The sequence below is a fragment of the Cherax quadricarinatus genome, chromosome 38 (assembly GCF_038502225.1).
Source record: "Cherax quadricarinatus isolate ZL_2023a chromosome 38, ASM3850222v1, whole genome shotgun sequence".
In the NCBI taxonomy this organism is placed as follows: Eukaryota; Metazoa; Arthropoda; class Malacostraca; order Decapoda; family Parastacidae; genus Cherax; species Cherax quadricarinatus.
Window position 1 is genome coordinate 30,989,353 of NC_091329.1, and position 27,211 is coordinate 31,016,563.

At 40.9% G+C, this 27,211-nt stretch overlaps 1 protein-coding gene across 1 annotated transcript in view; it reads right to left on the reverse strand.

Annotated features, from left to right (window-relative positions):
- LOC128693088 (techylectin-5B-like) overlaps positions 1-27,211 on the reverse strand; it is a 252,419-nt gene that overhangs the window by 36,317 nt on the left and 188,891 nt on the right. The window contains exon 7 of the mRNA XM_070092220.1: positions 24,718-24,844. Coding sequence (XP_069948321.1) covers positions 24,718-24,844 — 127 coding nt within the window. The remainder of the gene's footprint in view (positions 1-24,717; positions 24,845-27,211) is intronic.

Genomic DNA, 27,211 nt, shown 5'->3' on the forward strand with positions numbered 1-27,211 from the left:
AGTCACAAAAACTAACTCAAACACTTTACTTTGAACACCCCCAAAGTACTCTCATAATCATTTGAATACTCACATAAACACCCTTGAACACCTTCAAAACACCTTTGAATATCGTTTTTAAACTAATTTCATCACAACCCACTTATATCATCTTTTTTCGGTAACTCTAATTCGACTACACTACCCTCATCAATTACCAACAAATTTTACACGTTTTAACTAATGTCATCACTGTAACCAAGATTTTCACAAAAAAAAAAAAAAAAAACTCTATGACACCTAACACACACGCACACACACACCCCACAACACCCACAATTTTTCTCGTTTTAACCCTTTTAGTTCATTAAAGTTAATAAGGGGACACAGTACATCAGAAAGTCACAACAACAACATCCACAACCCACAATTTTTTCTCGTTTTAGCTAATTTCATCAGAAAAAGTCCCAACAACAACCCACTTATAACATCTTTTTTCGGTATCTCTAGTTCGACAACAACACCCACAACACCCACATCCCACAACACCCACGAACATTTCCAAAACACTATTTGAGTACTCCCAATTACACCACTGATTACTACTAAAACACCACTGAATTCAATCAAAAACACCCTTCAACACCTTCAAAACACCTTTGAACACCTTCAAAAACACCTTTGACACCTTCAAAAACACCTTTGAACATTTCCAATCAACACTGAAACACTTCCAAAAAAAACACAATTTGAGTACTCCCAATTACACCACTGAATACTACTAAAACACCGCTGAATTCAATCAAAACACCCTTCAACACCTTCAAAACACCTTTGAACACCTTTGAACACCTTCAAAAAAAACAACATTTGAACACACTCAAAACACCTTTGAACACCTTTGAACATTTCCAAACAACACTGAAACACTTCCAAAAACACCATTTGAGTACTCCCAAATACACCACTGAATACTAAAACACCACTGAATACACTCAAAACACCACCAAAATCACCATAAACTAAGATCAACACCCACATCCCACAACACCCACAACCCACAACACCCACATTTTTTTTCTCGTTTTATCTAATTTCATCAGAAAGTCACAACACCCACACCCCCCATTTTTTTCTCGTTTTAACCCTTTTAGTTCATTAAAGTTAATAAGGGGACACACTACATCAGAAAAAGTCCCAACAACAACCCACTTATAACATTTTTTTTCGGTATCTCTAGTTCGACAACAACACCCACAACACCCACATCCCACAACACCCATGAACATTTCCAAAACACTATTTGAGTACTCCCAATTACACCACTGATTACTACTAAAACACCGCTGAATTCAATCAAAACACCCTTCAACACCTTCAAACACCCTTGAACACCTTCAAAACACTCTTGAACACTTTTCAAAAACACCTTTGAACATTTCCAATCAACACTGAAACACTTCCAAAAACACCATTTGAGTACTCCCAATTACACCACTGATTACTACTAAAACACCGCTGAATTCAATCAAAACACCCTTCAACACCTTCAAACACCCTTGAACACACTCAAAACACCCTTCAACACCTTCAAACACCCTTGAACACCTTCAAAACACTCTTGAACACTTTTCAAAAACACCTTTTGAACATTTCCAATCAACACTGAAACACTTCCAAAAAACACAATTTGAGTACTCCCAATTACACCACTGAATACTACTAAAACACCGCTGAATTCAATCAAAACACCCTTCAACACCTTCAAAACACCTTTGAACACCTTCAAAACACCTTTGACACCTTCAAAAACACCTTTGAACATTTCCAATCAACACTGAAACACTTCCAAAAAAAACACAATTTGAGTACTCCCAATTACTCCACTGAATACTACTAAAACACCGCTGAATTCAATCAAAACACCCTTCAACACCTTCAAAACACCTTTGAACACCTTTGAACACCTTCAAAAAAACAACATTTGAACACACTCAAAACACCTTTGAACACCTTTGAACATTTCCAAACAACACTGAAACACTTCCAAAAACACCATTTGAGTACTCCCAAATACACCACTGAATACTAAAACACCACTGAATACACTCAAAACACCACCAAAATCACCATAAACTAAGATCAACACCCACATCCCACAACACCCACAACCCACAACACCCACATTTTTTTTCTCGTTTTATCTAATTTCATCAGAAAGTCACAACACCCACACCCCCCATTTTTTTCTCGTTTTAACCCTTTTAGTTCATTAAAGTTAATAAGGGGACACACTACATCAGAAAAAGTCCCAACAACAACCCACTTATAACATTTTTTTTCGGTATCTCTAGTTCGACAACAACACCCACAACACCCACATCCCACAACACCCATGAACATTTCCAAAACACTATTTGAGTACTCCCAATTACACCACTGATTACTACTAAAACACCGCTGAATTCAATCAAAACACCCTTCAACACCTTCAAACACCCTTGAACACCTTCAAAACACTCTTGAACACTTTTCAAAAACACCTTTGAACATTTCCAATCAACACTGAAACACTTCCAAAAACACCATTTGAGTACTCCCAATTACACCACTGATTACTACTAAAACACCGCTGAATTCAATCAAAACACCCTTCAACACCTTCAAACACCCTTGAACACACTCAAAACACCCTTCAACACCTTCAAAACACCTTTGAACACCTTCAAAACACCTTTGAACACATTCAAAACACTCTCATAATCATTTGAACACACTCAAAACACCTTTGAATAACCTCAAAACACCTTCGAACACCTTCAAAACACCCTTGAACACCCTTGATCACCTTCAAAAAAACAACATTTGAACACACTCAAAACACCTTTGAACACCTTTGAACATTTCCAAACAACACTGAAACACTTCCAAAAACACCATTTGAGTACTCCCAAATACACCACTGAATACTAAAACACCACTGAATACACTCAAAACACCACCAAAATCACCATAAACTAAGATCAACACCCACATCCCACAACACCCACAACCCACAACACCCACAATTTTTTCTCGTTTTATCTAATTTCATCAGAAAGTCACAACACCCACACCCCCCATTTTTTTCTCGTTTTAACCCTTTTAGTTCATTAAAGTTAATAAGGGGCCACACTACATCAGAAAAAGTCACAAAAACAACCCACTTATAACGTCTTTTCGGTATCTCTAGTTCGACAACAACACCCACATCCCACATCACCCACATCCCACATCCCCCACACACACACACACAGACACACACACACACATCCCTAACCTAGCCTAACCTAACCTAACTTATCCTAACCTAACCTAACCTAACCTAACCTAACTTATCCTAACCTAGCCTAACCTAACCTAACCTTACCTAAATTATCCTAATTTGGTTAACCCTAACCTAGCCTAACCTAACCCTAATCCTTAACCTAACCTAACCTCCAAACTGAACCTACCTAGCCTAACCCTTAATCCCTTAACCTAACCCAACCTAGGCCTAACCAATCCCAAGCCTAAGCCTTAACCTGGTTCCAAGCCCTAACCTAATTTCCTAACCTATTCCTAACTAACTTAATCCTAACCCTAATTCCAACCTAACCTGGTTTCCCTTAACCTCCCAACCTAATCTTAACCAATATCTTATTCTAACCATAAGCCTAATAGTGGGAACCTGTCCTCAACCCCTAACCTTCAAAATATATTGGAACACTTCCAAAATACAATTAGAGTACTCAGAATTACTTTGAACGACTCCCATTTTTGGATATTTCCTAAATTCAGTTTGAAAAACTTATCGTAAAATCGAACATTATTTTCTTGTTAGGTAAACACACCTTCAATGGTAGAAATATTTTACTCGATTTCCAGAATAGAAACACTTGGTCGCTCTGGGAGACTCATTGTTGGGTCATCCCCAACTCAACATGGTGGGTATTAACGCTTCAAGACAAGGGTAAGAATACAATAACACCTCTGCGTCAACTCAGGACAGACAGGCGCCATAGTGGTGGTGTTGGAGTGGTGATGGTTCCTCTGGCTCCTACGTCGTGGTGGATCCGTCGGGGTTAAAACAGCTCTAGGAGATATGCGGAATGAATAAGGAAGGAAGTTTTAAGGGTGATGTGTATGTCTTAGTTGGAGGTGAATGTCTTAGATTTGGTGTGTATGTCTCATGTCTTAAATTTCCAATTGAAATGTATAATATGTGGGTGTTTGTGTATTATTTTTTTTTGTGATAGTGATATGTTATAGTGCTCATGTTATGTTATAGATGTTGGTGGAAGTGTTGTGGTATTTTTGTGTATGTCTTATTTTTGTGCGAATGTTTAAAAAATAAGTGTTTTCAGTGATCATAGTAGTTTTGAGATGCATGATCTTAGATTTTTTGGTGATCTTGGTGATTAGTGTTGATAGATGACGGTAAACATGATATGGAATTGGTGATCGTGATTTTTGTGTGAATAATTATAAAAATGTGTGTTTTCTGTGATCTTGGTGTTGGGGATCATAAAATCTGGTAATCGTCTTGGATATAGTGTTCTTAGATAATGTAGGGTACAACAGGTTGAAACAAGGGGGGTTAGGTGTGATGTTACCAACCACCAAGTAACACAATGGGAGTGTGAGGATAGGTTAGGTTAGGTTAGGATAGAGGTGTTTGATGGAGTTAGGTTGGGTTAGGTTAGGTTAGGTTAGGTTAGGATAGAGGTGATTGATGGAGTTAGGTTAGGTTCGGTTAGGTGAGGTTAGGTTAGGTTAGAAATTAGGTTAGGTTAGGTTAGGTTAGGATAGACAGTTGGTCTGGAAAGAGATGATTTTCTACCTTGGATGTTACCCGCATTACATGGCGCCTGTCTGTCCTGAGTTGACGCAGGTGTTATGTTCTACCTTGGGTGTGAAGCGCATTACACCATGTGTTGGGGTGACCCACAATGAGTCTCTCAGAGCGAGGACAGTGCTTCTATTCGGAAATCGAGTAAATATTTCTACCATTGAGTGTGTTTTACCAACAAGAAAATAATGTTCGATTTTTACACACACACAAAAGTTCCTCGGGTCAGCTCACTGACAGTGATAAGGAAATGTGTAGAATTTTTAACACATACTTCCTCTCAGTTTTTACACAGGAGGATACCAGCGATATTCCAGTAATGATAAATTATGTAGAACAGGACGATAATAAACTGTGCACTATTAGGGTCACAAGTGACATGGTCCTTAGGCAAATAGATAAATTAAAACCTAACAAATCCCCAGGCCCTGATGAACTGTATGCAAGGGTTCTAAAGGAATGTAAAGAGGAGCTTAGCACACCTTTGGCTAATCTTTTCAACATATCACTACAAACTGGCATGGTGCCAGATAAGTGGAAAATGGCAAATGTGATACCTATTTTCAAAACAGGTGACAGGTCCTTAGCTTCGAACTATAGACCAATAAGCCTAACCTCCATAGTGGGAAAATTTATGGAATCAATAATTGCCGAGGCAGTTCGTAGCCACCTTGAAAAGCATAAATTAATCAACGAATCTCAGCATGGTTTTACAAAGGGGCGTTCCTGCCTTACGAATTTATTAACTTTTTTCACTAAGGTATTTGAGGAGGTAGATCATGGTAATGAATATGATATTGTGTATATGGACTTCAGTAAGGCTTTTGACAGGGTCCCACATCAGAGACTATTGAGGAAAATTAAAGCACATGGAATAGGAGGAGAAATTTTTTCCTGGATAGAGGCATGGTTGACAAATAGGCAGCAGAGAGTTTGCATAAATGGGGAGAAATCAGAGTGGGGAAGCGTCACGAGCGGTGTTCCACAGGGGTCAGTGTTGGGCCCCCTGCTGTTCACAATCTACATAAACGACATAGATGAGGGCATAAAGAGCGACATCGGCAAGTTTGCCGATGACACCAAAATAGGCCGTCGAATTCATTCTGACGAGGACATTCGAGCACTCCAGGAAGATTTGAATAGACTGATGCAGTGGTCGGAGAAGTGGCAGATGCAGTTTAATATAGACAAATGCAAAGTTCTAAATGTTGGACAGGACAATAACCATGCCACATATAAACTAAATAATGTAGATCTTAATATTACGGATTGCGAAAAAGATTTAGGAGTTCTGGTTAGCAGTAATCTGAAACCAAGACAACAGTGCATAAGTGTTCGCAATAAAGCTAATAGAATCCTTGGCTTCATATCAAGAAGCATAAATAATAGGAGTCCTCAGGTTGTTCTTCAACTCTATACATCCTTGGTTAGGCCTCATTTAGATTATGCTGCACAGTTTTGGTCACCGTATTACAGAATGGATATAGATTCTCTGGAGAATGTACAAAGGAGGATGACAAAGATGATCCCATGTATCAGAAACCTTCCCTATGAGGATGGACTAAGGGCCCTGAAACTGCACTCTCTAGAAAGACGTAGAATTAGGGGGGATATGATTGAGGTTTATAAGTGGAAGACAGGAATAAATAAAGGGGATGTAAATAGTGTGCTGAAAATATCTAGCCTAGACAGGACTCGCAGCAATGGTTTTAAGTTGGAAAAATTCAGATTCAGGAGGGATATAGGAAAGTACTGGTTTGGTAATAGAGTTGTGGATGAGTGGAACAAACTCCCAAGTACCGTTATAGAGGCCAGAACGTTGTGTAGCTTTAAAAATAGGTTGGATAAATACATGAGTAGATGTGGGTGGGTGTGAGTTGGACCTGATAGCTTGTGCTAACAGGTCGGTTGCCGTGTTCCTCCCTTAAGTCAATGTGACCTGACCTGACTAGGTTGGGTGCATTGGCTTAAGCCGGTAGGGACTTGGACCTGCCTCGCATGGGCCAGTAGGCCTTCTGCAGTGTTCCTTCGTTCTTATGTTCTTATGTTCTTATGTTCTTTACGATAAAGTTTTCAAAACTAATTTGGAAATATCCAAAAATGGAGTCGTTCAAAGTAATTCTGGAGTACTCTAATGTATTTTGGAAGTGTTCCAATATATTTTAGGTTAGGTTAGGATAGGTTCGGCTAGGTTAGGTTAGGTAAGGTTAAGATAGGTTAGGTTAGGTTAGGTTAGGGTAGGTTAGGTTAGGTTAGGTTAAGTTAGGTTAGGCTAGGTTAGGTTAGGTTAGGTTGGGTTAGGTTAAGTTAGGTTAGGTTAGGTTAGGCTAGGTTAGGTTAGGTAAGGTTAGGTTAGGGTAGGTTCGGTTAGGTTAGGTTAGGTTAAGTTAGGTTAGGTTAGGCTAGGTTAGGTTAGGTTAGGATAATTTAGGTAAGGTTAGGTTAGGTTAGGCTAGGTTAGGAAAAGTTAGGTTAGGTTAGGTTAGGTTAGGTTAGGTTAGGATAAGTTAGGTTAGGTTAGGCTAGGTTAGGGATGTGTGTGTGTGTGTCTGTGTGTGTGTGTGGGGGATGTGGGATGTGGGTGATGTGGGATGTGGGTGTTGTTGTCGAACTAGAGATACCGAAAAGACGTTATAAGTGGGTTGTTTTTGTGACTTTTTCTGATGTAGTGTGGCCCCTTATTAACTTTAATGAACTAAAAGGGTTAAAACGAGAAAAAAATGGGGGGTGTGGGTGTTGTGACTTTCTGATGAAATTAGATAAAACGAGAAAAAATTGTGGGTGTTGTGGGTTGTGGGTGTTGTGGGATGTGGGTGTTGATCTTAGTTTATGGTGATTTTGGTGGTGTTTTGAGTGTATTCAGTGGTGTTTTAGTATTCAGTGGTGTATTTGGGAGTACTCAAATGGTGTTTTTGGAAGTGTTTCAGTGTTGTTTGGAAATGTTCAAAGGTGTTCAAAGGTGTTTTGAGTGTGTTCAAATGTTGTTTTTTTGAAGGTGATCAAGGGTGTTCAAGGGTGTTTTGAAGGTGTTCGAAGGTGTTTTGAGGTTATTCAAAGGTGTTTTGAGTGTGTTCAAATGATTATGAGAGTGTTTTGAATGTGTTCAAAGGTGTTTTGAAGGTGTTCAAAGGTGTTTTGAAGGTGTTGAAGGGTGTTTTGAGTGTGTTCAAGGGTGTTTGAAGGTGTTGAAGGGTGTTTTGATTGAATTCAGCGGTGTTTTAGTAGTAATCAGTGGTGTAATTGGGAGTACTCAAATGGTGTTTTTGGAAGTGTTTCAGTGTTGATTGGAAATGTTCAAAGGTGTTTTTGAAAAGTGTTCAAGAGTGTTTTGAAGGTGTTCAAGGGTGTTTGAAGGTGTTGAAGGGTGTTTTGATTGAATTCAGCGGTGTTTTAGTAGTAATCAGTGGTGTAATTGGGAGTACTCAAATAGTGTTTTGGAAATGTTCATGGGTGTTGTGGGATGTGGGTGTTGTGGGTGTTGTTGTCGAACTAGAGATACCGAAAAAAAATGTTATAAGTGGGTTGTTGTTGGGACTTTTTCTGATGTAGTGTGTCCCCTTATTAACTTTAATGAACTAAAAGGGTTAAAACGAGAAAAAAATGGGGGGTGTGGGTGTTGTGACTTTCTGATGAAATTAGATAAAACGAGAAAAAAAAATGTGGGTGTTGTGGGTTGTGGGTGTTGTGGGATGTGGGTGTTGATCTTAGTTTATGGTGATTTTGGTGGTGTTTTGAGTGTATTCAGTGGTGTTTTAGTATTCAGTGGTGTATTTGGGAGTACTCAAATGGTGTTTTTGGAAGTGTTTCAGTGTTGTTTGGAAATGTTCAAAGGTGTTCAAAGGTGTTTTGAGTGTGTTCAAATGTTGTTTTTTTTGAAGGTGTTCAAAGGTGTTCAAAGGTGTTTTGAAGGTGTTGAAGGGTGTTTTGATTGAATTCAGCGGTGTTTTAGTAGTATTCAGTGGTGTAATTGGGAGTACTCAAATTGTGTTTTTTTTGGAAGTGTTTCAGTGTTGATTGGAAATGTTCAAAGGTGTTTTTGAAGGTGTCAAAGGTGTTTTGAAGGTGTTCAAAGGTGTTTTGAAGGTGTTGAAGGGTGTTTTTGATTGAATTCAGTGGTGTTTTAGTAGTAATCAGTGGTGTAATTGGGAGTACTCAAATAGTGTTTTGGAAATGTTCGTGGGTGTTGTGGGATGTGGGTGTTGTGGGTGTTGTTGTCGAACTAGAGATACCGAAAAAAGATGTTATAAGTGGGTTGTTGTTGGGACTTTTTCTGATGAAATTAGCTAAAACGAGAAAAAATTGTGGGTTGTGGATGTTGTTGTTGTGACTTTCTGATGTACTGTGTCCCCTTATTAACTTTAATGAACTAAAAGGGTTAAAACGAGAAAAATTGTGGGTGTTGTGGGGTGTGTGTGTGCGTGTGTGTTAGGTGTCATAGAGTTTTTTTTTTTTTTTTTTTTTGAAAATCTTGGTTACAGTGATGACATTAGTTAAAACGTGTAAAATTTGTTGGTAATTGATGAGGGTAGTGTAGTCGAATTAGAGTTACCGAAAAAAGATGATATAAGTGGGTTGTGATGAAATTAGTTTAAAAACGATATTCAAAGGTGTTTTGAAGGTGTTCAAGGGTGTTTATGTGAGTATTCAAATGATTATGAGAGTACTTTGGGGGTGTTCAAAGTAAAGTGTTTGAGTTAGTTTTTGTGACTTTTTTCTGATGTATTGTGTCCCCTTAATAACTTTAATGAACTAAAAGGGTAAAAACGAGAAAATGCCTAGTCTGGAGACTGAGGGGATGAGTTGTAATTTAATGAAATGTGTAAGTGCAGATAAATTAGAGATGTCAAATCTTATTTGGGAGTACTCAAATAGTGTTTTGGAAATGTTCAAAGGTGTTTTGAGTGTGTTCAAATGTTGTTTTTGAGAGTGTTCAAGGGTGTTTTGAAGGTGATCAAGGGTGTTTTGAAGGTGTTCAAAGGTGTTTTGAGGTTATTCAAAGGTGTTTTGAAGGTGTTCAAGGGTGTTTATGTGAGTATTCAAAGGTGTTTTTTGAAGGTGTACAAATGATTAAGAGAGTACTTATGAAGGTGTTCAAATGATGTGCAAGAGTACTTATGAAGGTGTTCTGGGAGTATTCAGAGGTGATTTTGGGGGTGTTCGAATGATGTTTTTGTGAGTATTCAAATGATTTATGAGTGTTTTGAAGATGTTCAAAGTAAAAGTGCGTATTTAACTTCGTAATATGTAAAATTGTGAGTAGTGAATTTAACGAAAAGTGGATGTAAGCGATGTGGTGACTTTCTGATGCATGTGTCCCCTTATTAACTTTAATGAACTAAAAGGGTTAAAACGAGAAAAATTGGGGTTATGAGTGAAAATTGTGAGGTGTTGGTTGGAGTGTGAGGGTTTGGGAGGTTACTTCGTGGGGAGTGACCTGAGATGAAATAGTTAAAAAATGTCTAGACTTGTGTTGTAAAGAAATTGTGGGTATTAACGAAAAAATGTGTCTTTCTGATGATGAAAATGTTTTCCCTATGATGTAGGTACTATATCCCCTTATTAACTTGAATGAACTAAAAGGATCGACAAAGATTCAGCCTGTGTGCGCATGACGTCACTACTATGTTCCCTTATTATCTTGAATGAACTAAAAGGACCGACCTGATTCAACCTGTGTGCGCGTGACGTCACTGACCGCCGAGTAAACACCCTTCTTAGTTCATTTGACTTGTTTAGACCTGTAGTAAGCATGCTTACCCCCAGAGGGGGATCCAAAAACTTGATCCGAGGAATTGGAGAATTTCAAAAACCCCATAGGGGGGGGGGATCCAAAAAACTTGATCCGAGGAATTGGAGAATTTTGAAAACCCCATAGGGGGGAATCCAAAAAACTTGATCCAAGGAGATGGAGAATTTCGAAAACCCCATAGGGGGGAATCCAAAAACTTGTATTATAGAGAAATTTTTGGGGTTGGGGGGTGAAAGTGGGAGGGGGATCCGAGGAAGTGGAGACTTTGATATTGAGAATTTTTTTGGGGATGGGGGGTGAAAGGAGGGGTACCCAAAAAAACCTTGATCCAAGAAGATGGAGAATTTCGAAAACCCCATAGGGGGGAATCCAAAAAACTTGTATTATCGAGAAATTTTTGGGGTTGGGGGGTGAAAGTGGGAGGGGGATCCGAGGAGATGGAGACTTTGATTTCGAGAAATTTTGGGATGGGGGTGAAAGTGAGAGGGGGATCCGAGGAAGTGGAGACTTTGATATTGAGAACCCCATAGGGGGGAGTATCCAAAACTTGTATTATCGAGAAAATTTGGGGGATGGGGGGTGAAAGTGGGAGGGGGAACCTTAAAAATTTGATCTGAGGAGATGGAGTCTTGGTATTATCGAGAAAATTTGATCCGAGGAGATGGAGAATTTCGAAAACCCCATAGGGGGGAATCCAAAAACCTTGATCCGAGGAGATGGAGAGCACAAGAAAATGAAATTCAAAAAAAAATCGAAACCCCGTAGGGGGGAATCCAAAAACCTTGATCCAAGGAGATCATAAGAAAAAAAAATTCGAGGCGCGGGGGCGATCCGGACGACGCTGCAGAAGGCGCAGCAGAAGGCGCGGGCGGGAGTCGCGAAGGGCGCGGGCGGGCGCGCGGGCGGGCGCGCGGCGGGGGGTCGCAAAGGGCGCGGGCGGGCGCGCGGGCGGGCGGGGCGCGATGGTGGGGTCGCAAGGCGGGGGGTCGTGGGGGTGGGGGTATTGGTTGGGGGGTCAAGGGTGAGGTAGTCTCGAGGGCGAGGTCATGGTCAAAACCGGAAGTAACACCTAGGTGTGAAAAGGGGATGCCTCAGAAGAAGGTCCTAGACCGGAAGGGATGTCTCTGTAGAAGGCCTAAACCGGAAGGGATGCTCCAGTGGAAGGCCCTAAACCGGAAGGGATGCCCCAGTGGAAATTTTCACTACTTATATATATATATATATATATATATATATATATATATATATATATATATATATATATATATATATATATGCAATAAGATCACAGTAAACATGTGATTTCAGAATATGCAAAACAACCACTGTGAAAGAATAGAGAAATTCCAAGCGGTTTCGTAACTTCTAACATTAAGGAACTGTGTTCCTTGATAATGTGAGAACTCACGAAAGCACTTTGAATTTCACTATTTTTTCACAGTGGTTGTTCTATATATTTTGATATCACCTGTTTATTGTAATTTTATTGCATATGTGAAAAATCTGTGTATGCAATAATTTCGCAAAAATCATTATGAACCTAATGAAAAAATATAATTGTGTTTGTTTATTGTTAAATTATTGTAAACTTATCTAAAATATATTTAGTTGGATTAGGCTAAATTAAATTGCGCTTGTTATAATAACGTTAGGAAAGTTTTCTAAGGTTATTTTGGTACAAAATTATTAATTTTTACATTAACATACATGACAAAAATCTGTCTTTAAACGTATAAGAGAAAATTTTAGAAAGAACTTAATTTTAAATGAGCTCTTGCTAAATGACCAATTTTACCTATTCGGCACGACATTTATATATATATATATATATATATATATATATATATATATATATATATATATATATATATATATATCCCCTGTGGAAAATTACATTTATCTGGATGTAACTCATAATGTACATTCCAGTAAATGATAAGAAAGATAATTATTATTTATCAAAGTTACATAGACAAGTAGGAATTTGAGACACCTAGGTCACTAAAAATGTCCCCCTTCGATACCTACCACTGTCATATCCACAAGTTGCTCTGGACCTATTAATTACAAATGAAATATGCATCACCAGGAATTCTGGTAAATATATAAATTTGTGGACTGTATATTAAAATTAATAAATGATTATATATACACATTTATATAACAGAAGGAGAATATATCTTAATATCACTCACCAATTTGACTGGAGATTACTGTGTATCATACTCAAAAAACCTCACTGTCTACCTATGAAAATAACACTGGCCAGAGCTACAACATAAACAGACTTACCTGAGGTTCCTGGAGTTGTCCTTTCCTGTCGCCTGATTTCTCACGTTATGCAGGGTTGCACATCCAACAATTTCGGCTCCTATTTGAGAGGTTTTAAGCCCAATATAACCTCTAGAGCATGAAAATTCTTCCTATTTTCACTAACGTTTTCTTGGCTCAATTCAAAACATGGCGAGTCCTTTTCTGCACAGGTGCAGCTTCCCATTTTTTCATAACATAATTTTTATTAAATAGAATACGTGGAAAATATTTTAATTTTCCGAAGCTATAGTGCCTAATAGGTGTTTCATGTGTTGATTTGGGTCAAAAATGAATTTGAAAATGGAATAGTACCAACAGGGTTCCCTCTGCGCCTGCGCAGATGTGCAGGAGAGAGGTCGAGATGGGGCATACCTGGAGTTTACCTGGAGAGAGTTCCAGGGGTCAACGCCCCCGCGGCCCGGTCTGTGACCAGGCCTCCTGGTGGATCAGAGCCTGATCAACCAGGCTGTTACTGCTGGCTGCACGCAAACCAACGTACGAGCCACAGCCCGGCTGGTCAGGAACCGACTTTAGGTGCTTGTCCAGTGCCAGCTTGAAGACTGCCAGGGGTCTGTTGGTAATCCCTTATGTATGCTGGGAGGCAGTTGAACAGTCTCGGGCCCCTGACACTTATTGTATGGTCTCTTAACGTGCTAGTGACACCCCTGCTTTTCATTGGGGGGATGTTGCATCGTCTGCCAAGTCTTTTGCTTTCGTAGTGAGTGATTTTCGTGTGCAAGTTCGGTACTAGTCCCTCTAGGATTTTCCAGGTGTATGTAATCATGTATCTCTCCCTCCTGCGTTCCAGGGAATACAGGTTTAGGAACCTCAAGCGCTCCCAGTAATTGAGGTGTTTTATCTCCGTTATGCGCACTGTGAAGGTTCTCTGTACATTTTCTAGGTCAGCAATTTCACCTGCCTTGAAAGGTGCTTTTAGTGTGCAGCAATATTCCAGCCTAGATAGAACAAGTGACCTGAAGAGTGTCATCATGGGCTTGGCCTCCCTAGTTTTGAAGGTTCTCATTATCCATCCTGTCATTTTTCTAGCAGATGCGATTGATACAATGATCACTCCCAGGTCTTTGACGTTGGTGTTTCGCTCTATTTTGTGGCCAGAATTTGTTTTGTACTCTGATGAAGATTTAATTTCCTCGTGTTTACCATATCTGAGTAATTGAAATTTCTTATCGTTGAACTTCATATTGTTTTCTGCACCCCACTGAAAGATTTGGTTGATGTCCGCCTGGAGCCTTGCAGTGTCTGCAATGGAAGACACTGTCATGCAGATTCGGGTGTCATCTGCAAAGGAAGACACGGTGCTGTGGCTGACATCCTTGTCTATGTCGGATATGAGGATGATGAACAAGATGGGAGCGAGTACTGTGCCTTGTAGAACAGAGCTTTTCACCGTAGCTGCCTCGGACTTTACTCTGTTGACGACTACTCTCTGTGTTCTGTTAGTGAGGAAATTATAGATCCATCGACCGAGTGTTTTGAATGGAGTTAAGAGGCTGGGAAAGCATGGATGGGACCAGGAAATTGGCGTTCATGGCGGCCTAAGGTTTAATATAGGCTTCACTTCATAATAGGAAGTGTCGTAATTGTTCCTGGTGAAGAGTGAGGGAACGTGATTTACGGGACCACCATAATAAAGTGGTAAAATTAGTGAATAATGGTGGGATCGGTGGTGACTGGTGCGACACCATGGAGTGTGTGCAGGGGAAAATACCCGTGATTTAATCTTCGCTCATCGGTCTTAGATCTTAATGGAGTGACCTCTAATGTGTATAATTATGAGACATTGAATCGTCTTGTGAATTGTAATGTAATCAGTGATAATAACACTAAGTTAAGAGAATGCTTGAAGTGAAATAAGTCGCCCTGCTCCGAGTGATCACTGACCTCGTGGTTCCTGTCCCGAGGATAGTGAAGTTTTTATGGAGTCACGACTTCTAAACCTGGACAAACCAACGGATACCTCGTCCTGCTGGAATAAGAACCGTGTCGGTGTAGCAAGACATCGAAATGAGATAGTGAATGGAGGAAATAAGGGGCATCAATCACCCACAGTTAAGTAACCCTTCTTGTTATAGCAGACTGATACTGGCCAGTTAGGTATGTTGTAATTGGATAGGTTGGGGGTGATCCAGCTACATCAAGTGACCACCAGAGAATATATGGTAAGTGGCGGTATTATATACAAGTGTTTTTTCCTTGATGGATATATACATGCGCAACCTACCCCCCCCCCCTTCATTCAGTTATACTAATATAATCTATACAGTCCACAATTATTTAGTAGCGCCGTACTTGTGGGTGCTGTCCAATTTATACTGGTCTCGGATAGATATGGATAAGATTGTTAGGTCGAAGGGACCACCTGCAGGGACCATGGGTGGTTAAGTTTTCTCACATGTCTACACGGGGTGACTTCGGTGAAGAATATTGCTGTTGTCTCCCAATGAGATTACTTGTGTGCATGTAATGTTGAGGTACATACAGGTAACACCCTAGAAAATTTTCCATATAGGAATCTGGGACACCTAGGTCACAAAAAATATCCCCCTTCGATACCTACCACTGTCATATCCACAAGTTGCTCTAGACCTAATAATTATAAATGAAATATGCATCACCAGGAATTCTGGTAAATATATAAATTTGTGGACTGTATATTAAAATTAATAAATGAATATATATACACATTTATATATCAGAAGGAGAATATATCTTAATACCACTCACCAATTTGACTGGAGATTACTGTGTATCATACTCAAAAAACCTCAATGTCTATGAAAATAACACTGGCCAGAGCTACAACATAAACAGACTTACCTGAGGTTCCTGGAGTTGTCCTTTCCTGTCGCCTGATTTCTCACGTTATGCAGGGTTGCACATCCAACAATTTCGGCTCCTATTTGAGAGGTTTTAAGCCCAATATAACCTCTAGAGCATGAAAATTCTACCTATTTTCACTAACGTTTTCTTGGCTCATTTCAAAACATGGCGAGTCCTTTTCTGCACAGGCGCAGCTTCCCATTTTTTATAACAATTTTTATTAATACAATATAGGCCATCAATTTACATATACTGTATTTCAGGAAAATATATAGTATCTTCCACATCCCTATTATGTAGTCATTCAAGTACTTTCCATTTATTTCTTCTACTACGGACACCATATCTCAGTGGTAGATGGTCGGTGCATTTAAAAATATCTCAGTCCATTGGTTCCGGATTATCAATATTATATCTCATGTATTTCTTCTGTCCTTTCTCACCTGATATCCTTTTTGGAAAATTGTATCTGTTTAATTTTTGTATGAGTCTGGCCTCTGTTACAGTGTTAAAGGATGACTCTGTTATTTGCACTTTCCCTTCCTCACTCTTGTTTGTTATTCCATCTACATTTGAATGCCACACTTTCAGTTTCCTCTTTGTTATCGTGATCTGTTTCTCGGGTTCTTCTTCTACCCGAGGTTTGGGATAGTGAAGCCCAGGGTTGGGTTCTATAGATCTTATGGGTATGAGCCTGGTGTTTCCTTTGATGTGAAGCTTCCAGATATTGAGGCTAGAATTGGTAGCTTCCTGTGTATACAGCTTCCACACCTGCCATTGGGTTTGATACTTGTCCTTCCTGTCTTCGACTGTTTCTTATTCTCTGCTGCAGTTGTTTCCTCTCTTGTAAAACACCATATCTTTCCAGCCTCCTGAACAGTGGTTTCTGTCTCAAGATCTATGTATATGTACTCGTCTATATGCGGTTTCAGGGGTCGATTCCAGTTCTGGCGCCGCCTCTTTGCTGGTCACCACTAGGTCCACTGTCTCCCTGCTCCAAGAGTCTTATCTGAAGGCTATATATGAATCCTACCTCCACTACTATACTCTCCAGATTGTTCTACTTCCTGACAGCTGTAAAGATAAAAAAAATACTAACATCCCTATGACTCATCTGAGTTTTTAACTTCCGGTTGTTTCTCTTTGTTGTTGTGTCCCATCTCTGAAATCTTATAGCCCTGTCCACCGTGTTAATTCCTCTCAGTATTTTCGTGTTCCCCCTATCCCTCCTGTCCTCCATTGTCGTTGTATGAGTTCCCTGAACCTCTCCTCGTAGGCTATACTCCGTCTGCAGTCTTCTTTTTTCCTTCCACAAGATTCATAATTTTGTACTTGGAGTTAAACCCCAGGAACCAATTTGTCAGATCAGGCTTGCGACCTGTCCAGGTCTCATTATAGACTTACCTGATCCTCGTTCTCTTGTATTCTCCTCATTAGTTTTATATTGTCTCCAAACAGGGACACCTCTGAATTTATCCCTTCCGTCATATCAGTCATATGTACAAGAAACAGCATGGGATTGAGGACTGACCCTTGTGGAACCCTGTTCGACACACGGAAACTATGACACCTAGTCACATTCCAACACACGTTGTGTGTATGTGTATTCACCTATTTGTGGTTGCAGGGGTCGACTCATAGCTCTCGCCCCGCCATTTCACTGGTCGCTACTAGATCCACTCTCTCTCCCTGTTCCGTGAGCTTCGGCTATGTATGGATCCTGCCTCCACTACATCACTTTCCAGATTATTTCACTTCCTGACACCTCTAATCCTGAAGTAAAACTTTGTGACTCATCTGAGTCTCCAACTTTCAGTTGTGACCCTTTGTTGCTGTGCCGATTCGATTCTTATGACCAGAGTCTTTGGTAAAGTGGGTAAGGAAGAAGGATGGGTAAGGATAGAAATATTGGAAAAGGGTGGGAGGGGGAGGGGTGAGGTAGGATATAAAAGGTAAGTGGCCCAACCACTTTGGTGCAATGTAAGAAATGTATGTGGAATAATAGAAAATTCTTGAAGAGGTATAATACTAACCCATCAGAGTCACATAGATATAACAGATATAGTATAGGCACATGACTCTGAATTGGTAGTATATATGCAAGTTGCAATTGCCTGTTTTTTTGCGATTGCACAACAAATATTTAACGACAATTAAGACGTTAATTGTCTGTACAGTTCTTAAATAATTACTTGACATGTTAGCTTCTTTCAAGGTGGTGTCCCGCCATAGTAAATGTAGCATAATTTTAACAGAATTGTTACATAAGATATCTCCCTAATTGGGGGCTGTGATTTTCTTAGTAGACATAGAAGGGTTCTGGTGTTACCCAGTCATCTTCATCTGCAGGGAGGTTGCTCAAGATCATTGGTCGATGGTAATTATCTTCATGGATGAAGCGACGCAGCCTCTGTGGGAGAGTCATTCTTTGTGTCCTGTGAGGAGGAGTATTGATGATATAATCAGTGGTATTTTCAACTTGGAGAGGATGTTCCCTATCTGGTATGTAGAGTTCTTGTATACAGTTGTTTCTTCTTTAGCGTATCAAGGCGTACATTTAAGGCAGTAATATCCTGTTGTACGTGTAAATCTGCCATTTTGACTCTCTCCTCCCTATCCACCTTGTCAATTCCTCTCAGTATTTTTTATATCGATATCACGTCCTCCCATCTCTCCTGCCCTCCAGTGTTGTCAGGTCGATTTCCCTTAACTTCTCCTCATAGAAGATACCCCTTAGTTTAGGGACTAACCTTGTTACAAACCTTCGCACTTTCTCTAATTTCTTGACGTGTTTGGCCAGGTGTGGGTTCCATATGGGTGCTGCATACTCCAACATGGGCCTGACATACACGGTGTACAATCTTGAACGATTCCTTGCTAAGGTGTCGAAACGCTATTCTTAGGTTTGCCAGGCGTCCATATGCTGCAGCAGTTATTTGGTTGATGTACGCCTCAGGAGATGTGCTTGGTATTATGCTTGGTATTATACTTGGTATTATACTTCCCAGTCTCCATAACTGTGCACTTGGTGGGTTTAAACTCAAAGAACCAGTTGTAGGACCAGGCTTGCAGCCTGTCCAGATCCCTTTGTAGTTCTGTCTGATGCTTATCCACTTGAATTCCACGCATTAGCTTCTCGGCGTCTACAAACAAGGACACATTTGAATCAATCCTTTCCGTCTTGTCATTCACGTATACCAGAAACAGCACTAGACCTAGGACTGAACTTTGTAGAACCCCGTTCATCACAGGAGCCTACTCTAACATCTCGTCACGAAGCATCACTCGTTGCCTTCATGTCAGGTATTCTCTGACCCATTGCAGTGCTTTTCCTGTTATTCCTGAGTATAACTGTACCGAATGCCTTCTTACAACCCAAGAAAATATAGTCTACCGACCCCTTTCTCTCCTGTCAAACTTCTGTCACCTTATCTTGAAACTCCATTAGGCTTGTGGCAGAGGATTTCCCCTCCCTGAAACCATGCTGGTTATCGTGTATAAGTTCATTTTTTTCTAGGTGCTCAAACAGTATTATCCTGATAAACTTCTTCATGACTTTGCATACTACACATGTTAATGACACTGGTCTGTAAATAAATAACAAAAAGGCACAATACCGTAATTGGAACAATACACAAATAGCCCGCACTTAGAAGAGAGGAGCTTACGACGACGTTTCGGTCAGACTTGGACCATTTACAAAGTCACACTAACGAAAGAAGAGCAGGAAGGGTATACATAGGCAGGAGGAGGTAGTAGTAGTAGTGGTAGTAGTGGAGGTGGAAGGTGGGGAGGTAGTAAGAGGAGGAGGGGCCAGTCAAATACTAAGAAGGAGGAGCACTGCAAGAGAGCTAGGTGCCCACAGAGGGTAAGAGCAAGAACACCGAGGGGGCAAAAACAAATAAATAAAAGGAACAAATAAACAGGGCAGAAGAAAGACAACCCAAATGAGAAAAAGGGAAGAAGGGGAAGAGGGAGAAGAAGAAAAAGGAGAAATCAGGTTAAGTCACGGTTGTTCTGAAGTTTGAAGCATTTTACAATGTAGTGGGAGAGGAAGGCATCTACAGAGATGAAGCCAGGACTAAGATTCATACAAGGAAAGTTGTGTATTAGGGAGGATTCATCAAGACGGCGACTGTTAAAGTTGGAAGTAGGGAAGACAGTTTTAGCAGAAGACCAGTCAGTACGATGGCTGTGATCTCTGACGTGACAGAACAGGACATTGTTAGTGTCGGCAAGCCTAACACTATTTTTGTGAACATTAAAATGTTTCTTACCTAACAACTATTTTTGTGCTCCCTAAGTCTGTCAGAAACAGATCGACCAGTTTCTCCAAAGTATTGAAGAGGACAGGAGGAGCAAGAAATAGAGGAGACACCAGGAACATCTGTAGAGGGAGAGGTACGAACGAGATTAGTGCGAAGAGTGTTAGTCTGGCGGAAAGTAAGCTTGATGTCTAAGGAATGGAGAGAGTTATTGAGATTAGAAAGACCGGAAATGTAGGGAAGGCAGAGGACAGAAGAGTTTTGCCTTTTCCGTTTACCGCAAGCCTATGCATAATGGCATGTACATTCATTACTTTTCTTATCATGCTTCCTCTGTCAAGAAAAATGCTCTTATCTCCCTCTTTCTCCATGCCCTCCGCATCTGTGATCCCAAATTCTCTACTCCTGGGAACTCTTCTGTCCTCTGGCCCAGTGGCCTAATGGCTAAAGCTCCCGCTTCACACACAGAGGGCCCGGGTTCGATTCCCGGTGGGTGGAAACATTTCGACACGTTTCCTTACACCTGTTGTCCTGTTTACCTAGCAGCAAATAGGTACCTGGGTATTAGTCGACTGGTGTGGGTCGCATCCTGGGGGACACGCTTAAGGACCCCAATGGAAATAAGTTAGACAGTCCTCGATGACGCACTGACATTCTTGGGTTATCCTGGGTGGTTAACCTTCCGGGGTTAAAAATCCGAACGAAATCTTATCTTATCTTGCCTTCCCTACATTTCCAATCTTTCTGATCTCAACAACTCTCTCCGTTCCTTAGACATCAAACTTACTTTCCGCCAGACTAACTCTTAGCACTAATCTGGATCATACCTCTCCTCCCTCTACAGATGTTCCTGGTGTCTACTCTATTTCTTGCTCCTCCTGTCCTCTTCAATACTTTGGAGAAACTAGTTGATCACTTTCTGACAGATTTAGGGAGCACAAAAATAGTGTTAGGCTTGCCGAAACTAACAATGCTCTTTTCTGTCACATCAGAGATCACAATCATCCTATTGACTGGTCTTCTGCTAAAACTGTCTTCCCTACTTCCAACTTTAATTAACAGTCACCGTCTGGTCGAATCCTCCCTAATACACAACTTTCCTTGTATGAATCTTAGTCCTGGCTTCGTCTCTGTAGATGCCCTCCTCTCCCACTACATTGTAAAATGCTCCAAACTTCAGAACACTCGTGACCTAGCCTGATTCCTCCTTTTTCTTCTTCTTCTCCCTCTTCCCCTTTTCCTCTTTCCTTTTTCTCCTTTGGGTTGTCTTCTGCCCTGTGTATTTGTTCCTTTTATTTATTAATTTGTTTCCCCCCCTCGGTGTTCTTGCTCTTACCCTCTGTGGGCACCTAGCTCTCTTGCAGTGCTCCTTTTTCTTAGTATTTGACTGGCCCCTCCTTCTCTTACAACCTCCCCACTACTACTTCCTTCCACCTCCACTACTACCACTATCTCCTCCTGCCTACATATACCCTTCCTGCTCTCCTTTAGGATTGTAGTCCGATCACACAGTTGCTCTACGCTCAAGAAGCCTCCCTTCGACCCCTCCAGGGTGGGGAATTTATGTTCTACAAACGTCACATCCTCTTCATAATGCTGTCGCATCGTGTGAAAATCAAGCCTGTGAATGGTGCAATAAATGACTCTTCGAAGCTAGCTTTAGCTACCTTCGTTAGGACCTGCCTTCAGGTCAAATTTACGGCAATCCACTCTCTGAAGGACTCCTTCATTGTTGTCTGCACAGACGACACGGAAGCATCAAAACTAATGGAGGACTCTTCAATCAGGACACTACAAACACAACAATTCACTATATCCCCGTCTCCATTCTTGAAGTCGAAACGTTCGGTCTTTGTGAAAAGACTGGACAATATCGTCACCTCTCTCCCTACTGAAGCACTGAAGACATCTATTGAGGAACAAAACACCTGGGCTTCGGTAGACAGCATCTCCAAGATCCCTAACGCCTCATCTATGCTAAAGATTACATTCTCAGACGTCTCCATGGCTGCCCAAGCTCTCTCTGATGGTCTGGCCATCTCATATTACCACATCCACCCAAGTCATATAGAACAAGAACGTTTCACATACATCTTCCACTGCTGGACCTGCTACTCCTATAATCACACCACCAAGGACTGCCCCGTCAAGGATAAGAAGCTTTGTTCAAAATGTGGGAATGATGGACACGATTTCAGATCCTGCACCATTACTACAGCACCAACATATCTTAACTGCAAGGGTAATCATCATACCCTTGCAGCTAAGTGCCCACTCAGGAAAGAAATATTAAAGAAAACGAAAGTTCTGAAGAACACCTCCAATACACTGACATACGCTGCAATAACTAAACCACAAACCGACACCACCAAGACTCTGCACACTAATCTACAGGCACCATCGCCCAGCAACTCCCTCTCTCCACTCCTCGACAGTGCTCCCTCCAAGGTGCTGTACTGGATGGTGTATGCACACCTTGCAAACACAGCAAACCCCGGCACTTTCAACACCACTATTAACGAACTATTCCGTCTGAACAACATGCCTGCCTTCAATTTTCCGGACTCCACACTTACAGCAGACATCCTCAAGATCCTACCCAACGCCCTGAACTTTACTGCACCTGCAGACCTGTCTCCTGCCCAGGCAACTGCTCCTGTAACTTCTATAACCACTTCCCCCACTGACAACGATAATCATGCTGCCTCAACCACCTCCCAGCCTGCTGTTACTAACCATTACACCTCTCCACTACTCCTGTCGACCCTCAGTCACCTGCTACCACCATTGTAGATTCGCCCAATGAATCCACTCCAAAAGAGGAAGACAGCGACGACTCCGGTAAACCCTCATGGGAAAACCTTACCTTCTACACTTCTCCTTCAAATACTGACACCATGACCTGTACTGAACTCTACAAAAGCCTCAGTGCTGGAACAGTTAAGTATGCCTGTGAATCACCGCTCCACTTCACACTCACCCAAGTTCTTGAGTTCATCAAGCCTCTACGTTTCACCTTCAGTAACAAGGCTAAATTATACCACCTATCTAGGAGCAGCTTCAAAAAGTTCGAAAATGGCTCCATTGCATACCTGCCTCCTCAGTTACTCCTATAACTCCCATATGTGTTCTACCCTCACATGTGACCTAGCCTGCTGCCAGATACTCAAGATTCAAAACTTCAACTACCACAAGTTTGATGCAACAGTCCCTGCTATTCCTGTTCTCAAGTCTACCCCACGATCGCCTTAGCTGCTGGGTTAAGCTCTGGCTCTATTTCTACGACTAAGAACACTCCTCTCCAGAGCTATTCTTCTTCTGTCCCGTCTTCCACGCTCATCCCATTGGGATCTTACCTGAACTTGTTCGTTCGTTCGTTCCTTTCGTTAGTGTGATTTTGTAAACGGTCCAAGTCGGGCCGAAGCGTCGTCGTATGCTCCTCACTTCTATGTGCAGGTTATTCTTGTACTGGTCTGTAGCTTAATGCTACCTGCCTGTCTCCTTTCTTAAAATTTTTCACCACATTTGCTGTTTTCCACACCTCAGGTAGTTGCCCTATTTCATTAGATGTGTTGAAGATATTTGTTTATGGCACACACAGCACCTATGCTTCCTCTCTCAGGACACACGGAGAGATGTCTAGTCCCACCTCGTCCTCGGTTGTGTGTAGTGTGTCCAGCACTTTTTGGTGTGCTCTACCATTCTGGTGTACTGTAGTCCAGTCTTGTGGTTTCCCCTTCTCCTTTCCTCAGCCTGACTACCTGGTCTTTGACTGTTTTTTTACCTCCTGACGTGGCTGTACAATAGCTTTAGGTTAGATCTGGATTTCGATGCTATGTTACTCTCGTATTACCGCTGCGCTTCCTGCCTTATCCATGCATATTCATTTCTGGCTCATCAGCCAATCATCTTATTTTCCTGGGTCCTTTGTCATCTATACTTTTTCCATTCTCTAGCACAGTTTTGGCCTCTTCACACTTTTGGGTGAACCAAGTGCTCTTTCTGGTCTTCGCATTGATTCTGTTTCCCTTGCTTATAAACTTCTCATTCGCCTCTTCACATTTTGTGGTCACATATTCCATTATTTCATTCACTGTTTATCCCACCTATTCTCTTTCCCACTGAACTTCATGTCTCCTACTAGTGCTGCTTTCCTCTGTACTTTTAGCTCTACAGTGTATTCAAAGCTCAGGACCACATGATTATTAGATCTGAGAGACCTTTCATGTGTGATATCACCAATGTCTGGACTAATCAGAGTGAATATGAGGTCCAGCCTTGCTAGTACATCCTCTCCTCTCTCTCTAGGAGTGTCACTAACATGTCTAATGCACGAGGTTTTCCAGCACCACTTCATCATCTTGGGCCTCCACCTTTCTGGCCCCCCGTGTGGCTCCAGGTTTTCCTCAATCAATCTCCATGTGATTAATATCATGTTGGGCCTTCTTGTAACGTCAACTAGTGTGTCTACCATTGCTTTAGTATTCTCGTTATACTCTTGTCTTGGCCTCCTGCTATTCAGTGGTGGGTTATACATCATGCAATCACTACCTTAGGACCCCCAGTTTGAAGTGTCCCTACTATGTAGGCCATTCCTTCTGTGTGTGTACAAATATAAGTGAAAAAAAAAACCATATCAAGACGTAAGTGTTTGGTGAGAAAATTTAATAAAATGAGGAATTTTAATACTAAATACTTACAAGTCTGTTTCGTTAGCTACCCTGAAACTTCTCCATTCACCAAATTTTCTAATTCCGGCAAAATTCTCAGCGTCAACTCTGAGAATGCTGGGAACATTGTCTGTCATCAAGTGAAGTATATCGTTTCCTGAAAGTGCAAAACAGAATTCATGAAAATTATTAATTTACAGTGTTGTAAATAATTTATATATATATATATATATATATATATATATATATATATATATATATATATATATATATATATATATATATATATATATATATATATATATATATATATATATATATATATATATGTATGGTATTGTAACCACGAACGAGTGTTATTGAATCAATAACAGCACTGCGACTAGCCGAGGAGTCGAACCCATGTTGCTTTGGCCCGCCTCATGGTGAGCGAAAACCACATGACGTTCTAACCCGTGGTCCTGTGAATTAGCGTCATATGGGTTCGAATCCTCGGCTAGTCGCAGTGTTTTATATATATATATATATATATATATATATATATATATATATATATATATATATATATATATATATATATATATATATATATATATATATATATATATAATATATATATATATATATATATATATATATATATATATATATATATATATATATAGATATATATAGGCAGTAACTTCACGCACTGGCCATGGAGGTACAATAACAGAGCAGGCTGTGAGTGTGGGGGAGGTGTGTGAGGCATTACGTAGAATGAAAAGGGGTAAAGCAGTTGGAACTGATGGGATCATGACAGAAATGTTAAAAACAGGGGGGGATGTAGTTTTGGAGACGGTTGGTATTTTTCTTCAATAAATGCATGAAAGAGAGGAAGGTACCTAGGGATTGGCAGAGAGTATGTATAGTTCCTTCATATAAGGGGTACAACAGAGATTGTAAAAATTATAAGGGAATAAATTTACTGAGAATCATATCATTAGCACTGGACCCCATAAGATCACCAAGGAGACTGCTATTGGCTGGATCGATGGTTCGTACTCCTGGCAAAGTCGCACTAATATCCTCAATGACCTGTCGGATGGTAGAAACTATTTCGAATTTGGTGAGGTTTAAAGACAAGCCCAGGATCTCTCTATTATCTTTTACTTTTCTAATGTCCTCTAGGAGAGATTCTGTAGTGCCAGCTAGGATACAATAATCTAAAAACCAGATATTGAGCTCATTGGAGAGCACTTCTGTGACTTCCTTGATGAACAGACAGAAAAGAAAAAGGGTGAGAGGGTTCCTCTGTTGCACACCGTCACATGAATCAATTTTATGTTCCCCAAACAGGAGTCTGAGGAACACAAAATTGACTCAAGCGAAAGGATAGAGGGAAGGGAAACAGCATAGATAGCAGCATACCTTCTGACTAAGTTTAATGCATTAGCAAAATCCAATTTGATAAAGGATTTTTTATTCGAGATGTTATTAACGTATACTCTGCATGGGCAGCTGTTTTATAGTCTTGTTAAACCTCAAAACCGAGCTGTGTTTCAGCACTGTGGCATCCTCCTGAGTCACCATACTTACCTGGAGTTTACCTGGAGAGAGTTCCGGGGGTCAACGCCCCCGCGGCCCGGTCTGTGACCAGACCTCCTGGTGGATCAGAGCCTGATCAACCAGGCTGTTACTGCTGACTGCACGCAAACCAACGTACGAGCCACAGCCCGGCTGGTCAGTAACCGACTTTAGGTGCTTGTCCAGTGCCAGCTTGAAGACTGCCAGGGGTCTATTGGTAATCCCCCTTATGTATGCTGGGAGGCAGTTGAACAGTCTCGGGCCCCTGACACTTATTGTATGGTCTCTTAACGTGCTTTTCATTGGGGGGATGTTGCATCGTCTGCCAAGTCTTTTGCTTTCGTAGTGAGTGATTTTCGCGTGCAAGTTCGGTACTAGTCCCTCTAGGATTTTCCAGGTGTATATAATCATGTATCTCTCCCGCCTGCGTTAAGGGGAGTACAGGTTCAGGAACCTCAAGCGCTCCCAGTAATTGAGGTGTTTTATCTCCGTTATGTGCGCCGTGAAAGTTCTCTGTACATTTTCTAGGTCAGCAATTTCACCTGCCTTGAAAGGTGCTGTTAGTGTGCAGCAATATTCCAGCCTAGATAGAACAAGTGACCTGAAGAGTGTCATCATGGGCTTGGCCTCCCTAGTTTTGAAGGTTCTCATTATCCATCCTCTCATTTTTCTAGCAGATGCGATTGATACAATGTTATGGTCCTTGAAGGTGAGATCCTCCGACATGATCACTTCCAGGTCTTTGACGTTGGTGTTTCGTTCTATTTTGTGGCCAGAATTTGTTTTGTACTATGATGAAGATTTAATTTCTTCGTGTTTGCCATATCTGAGTAATTGAAATTTCTCAACGTTAAACTTCATATTGTTTTCTGCAGCCCACTGAAAGATTTGGCTGATGTCCGCCTGGAGCCTTGCAGTGTCTGCAATGGAAGACACTGTCATGCAGATTCGGGTGTCA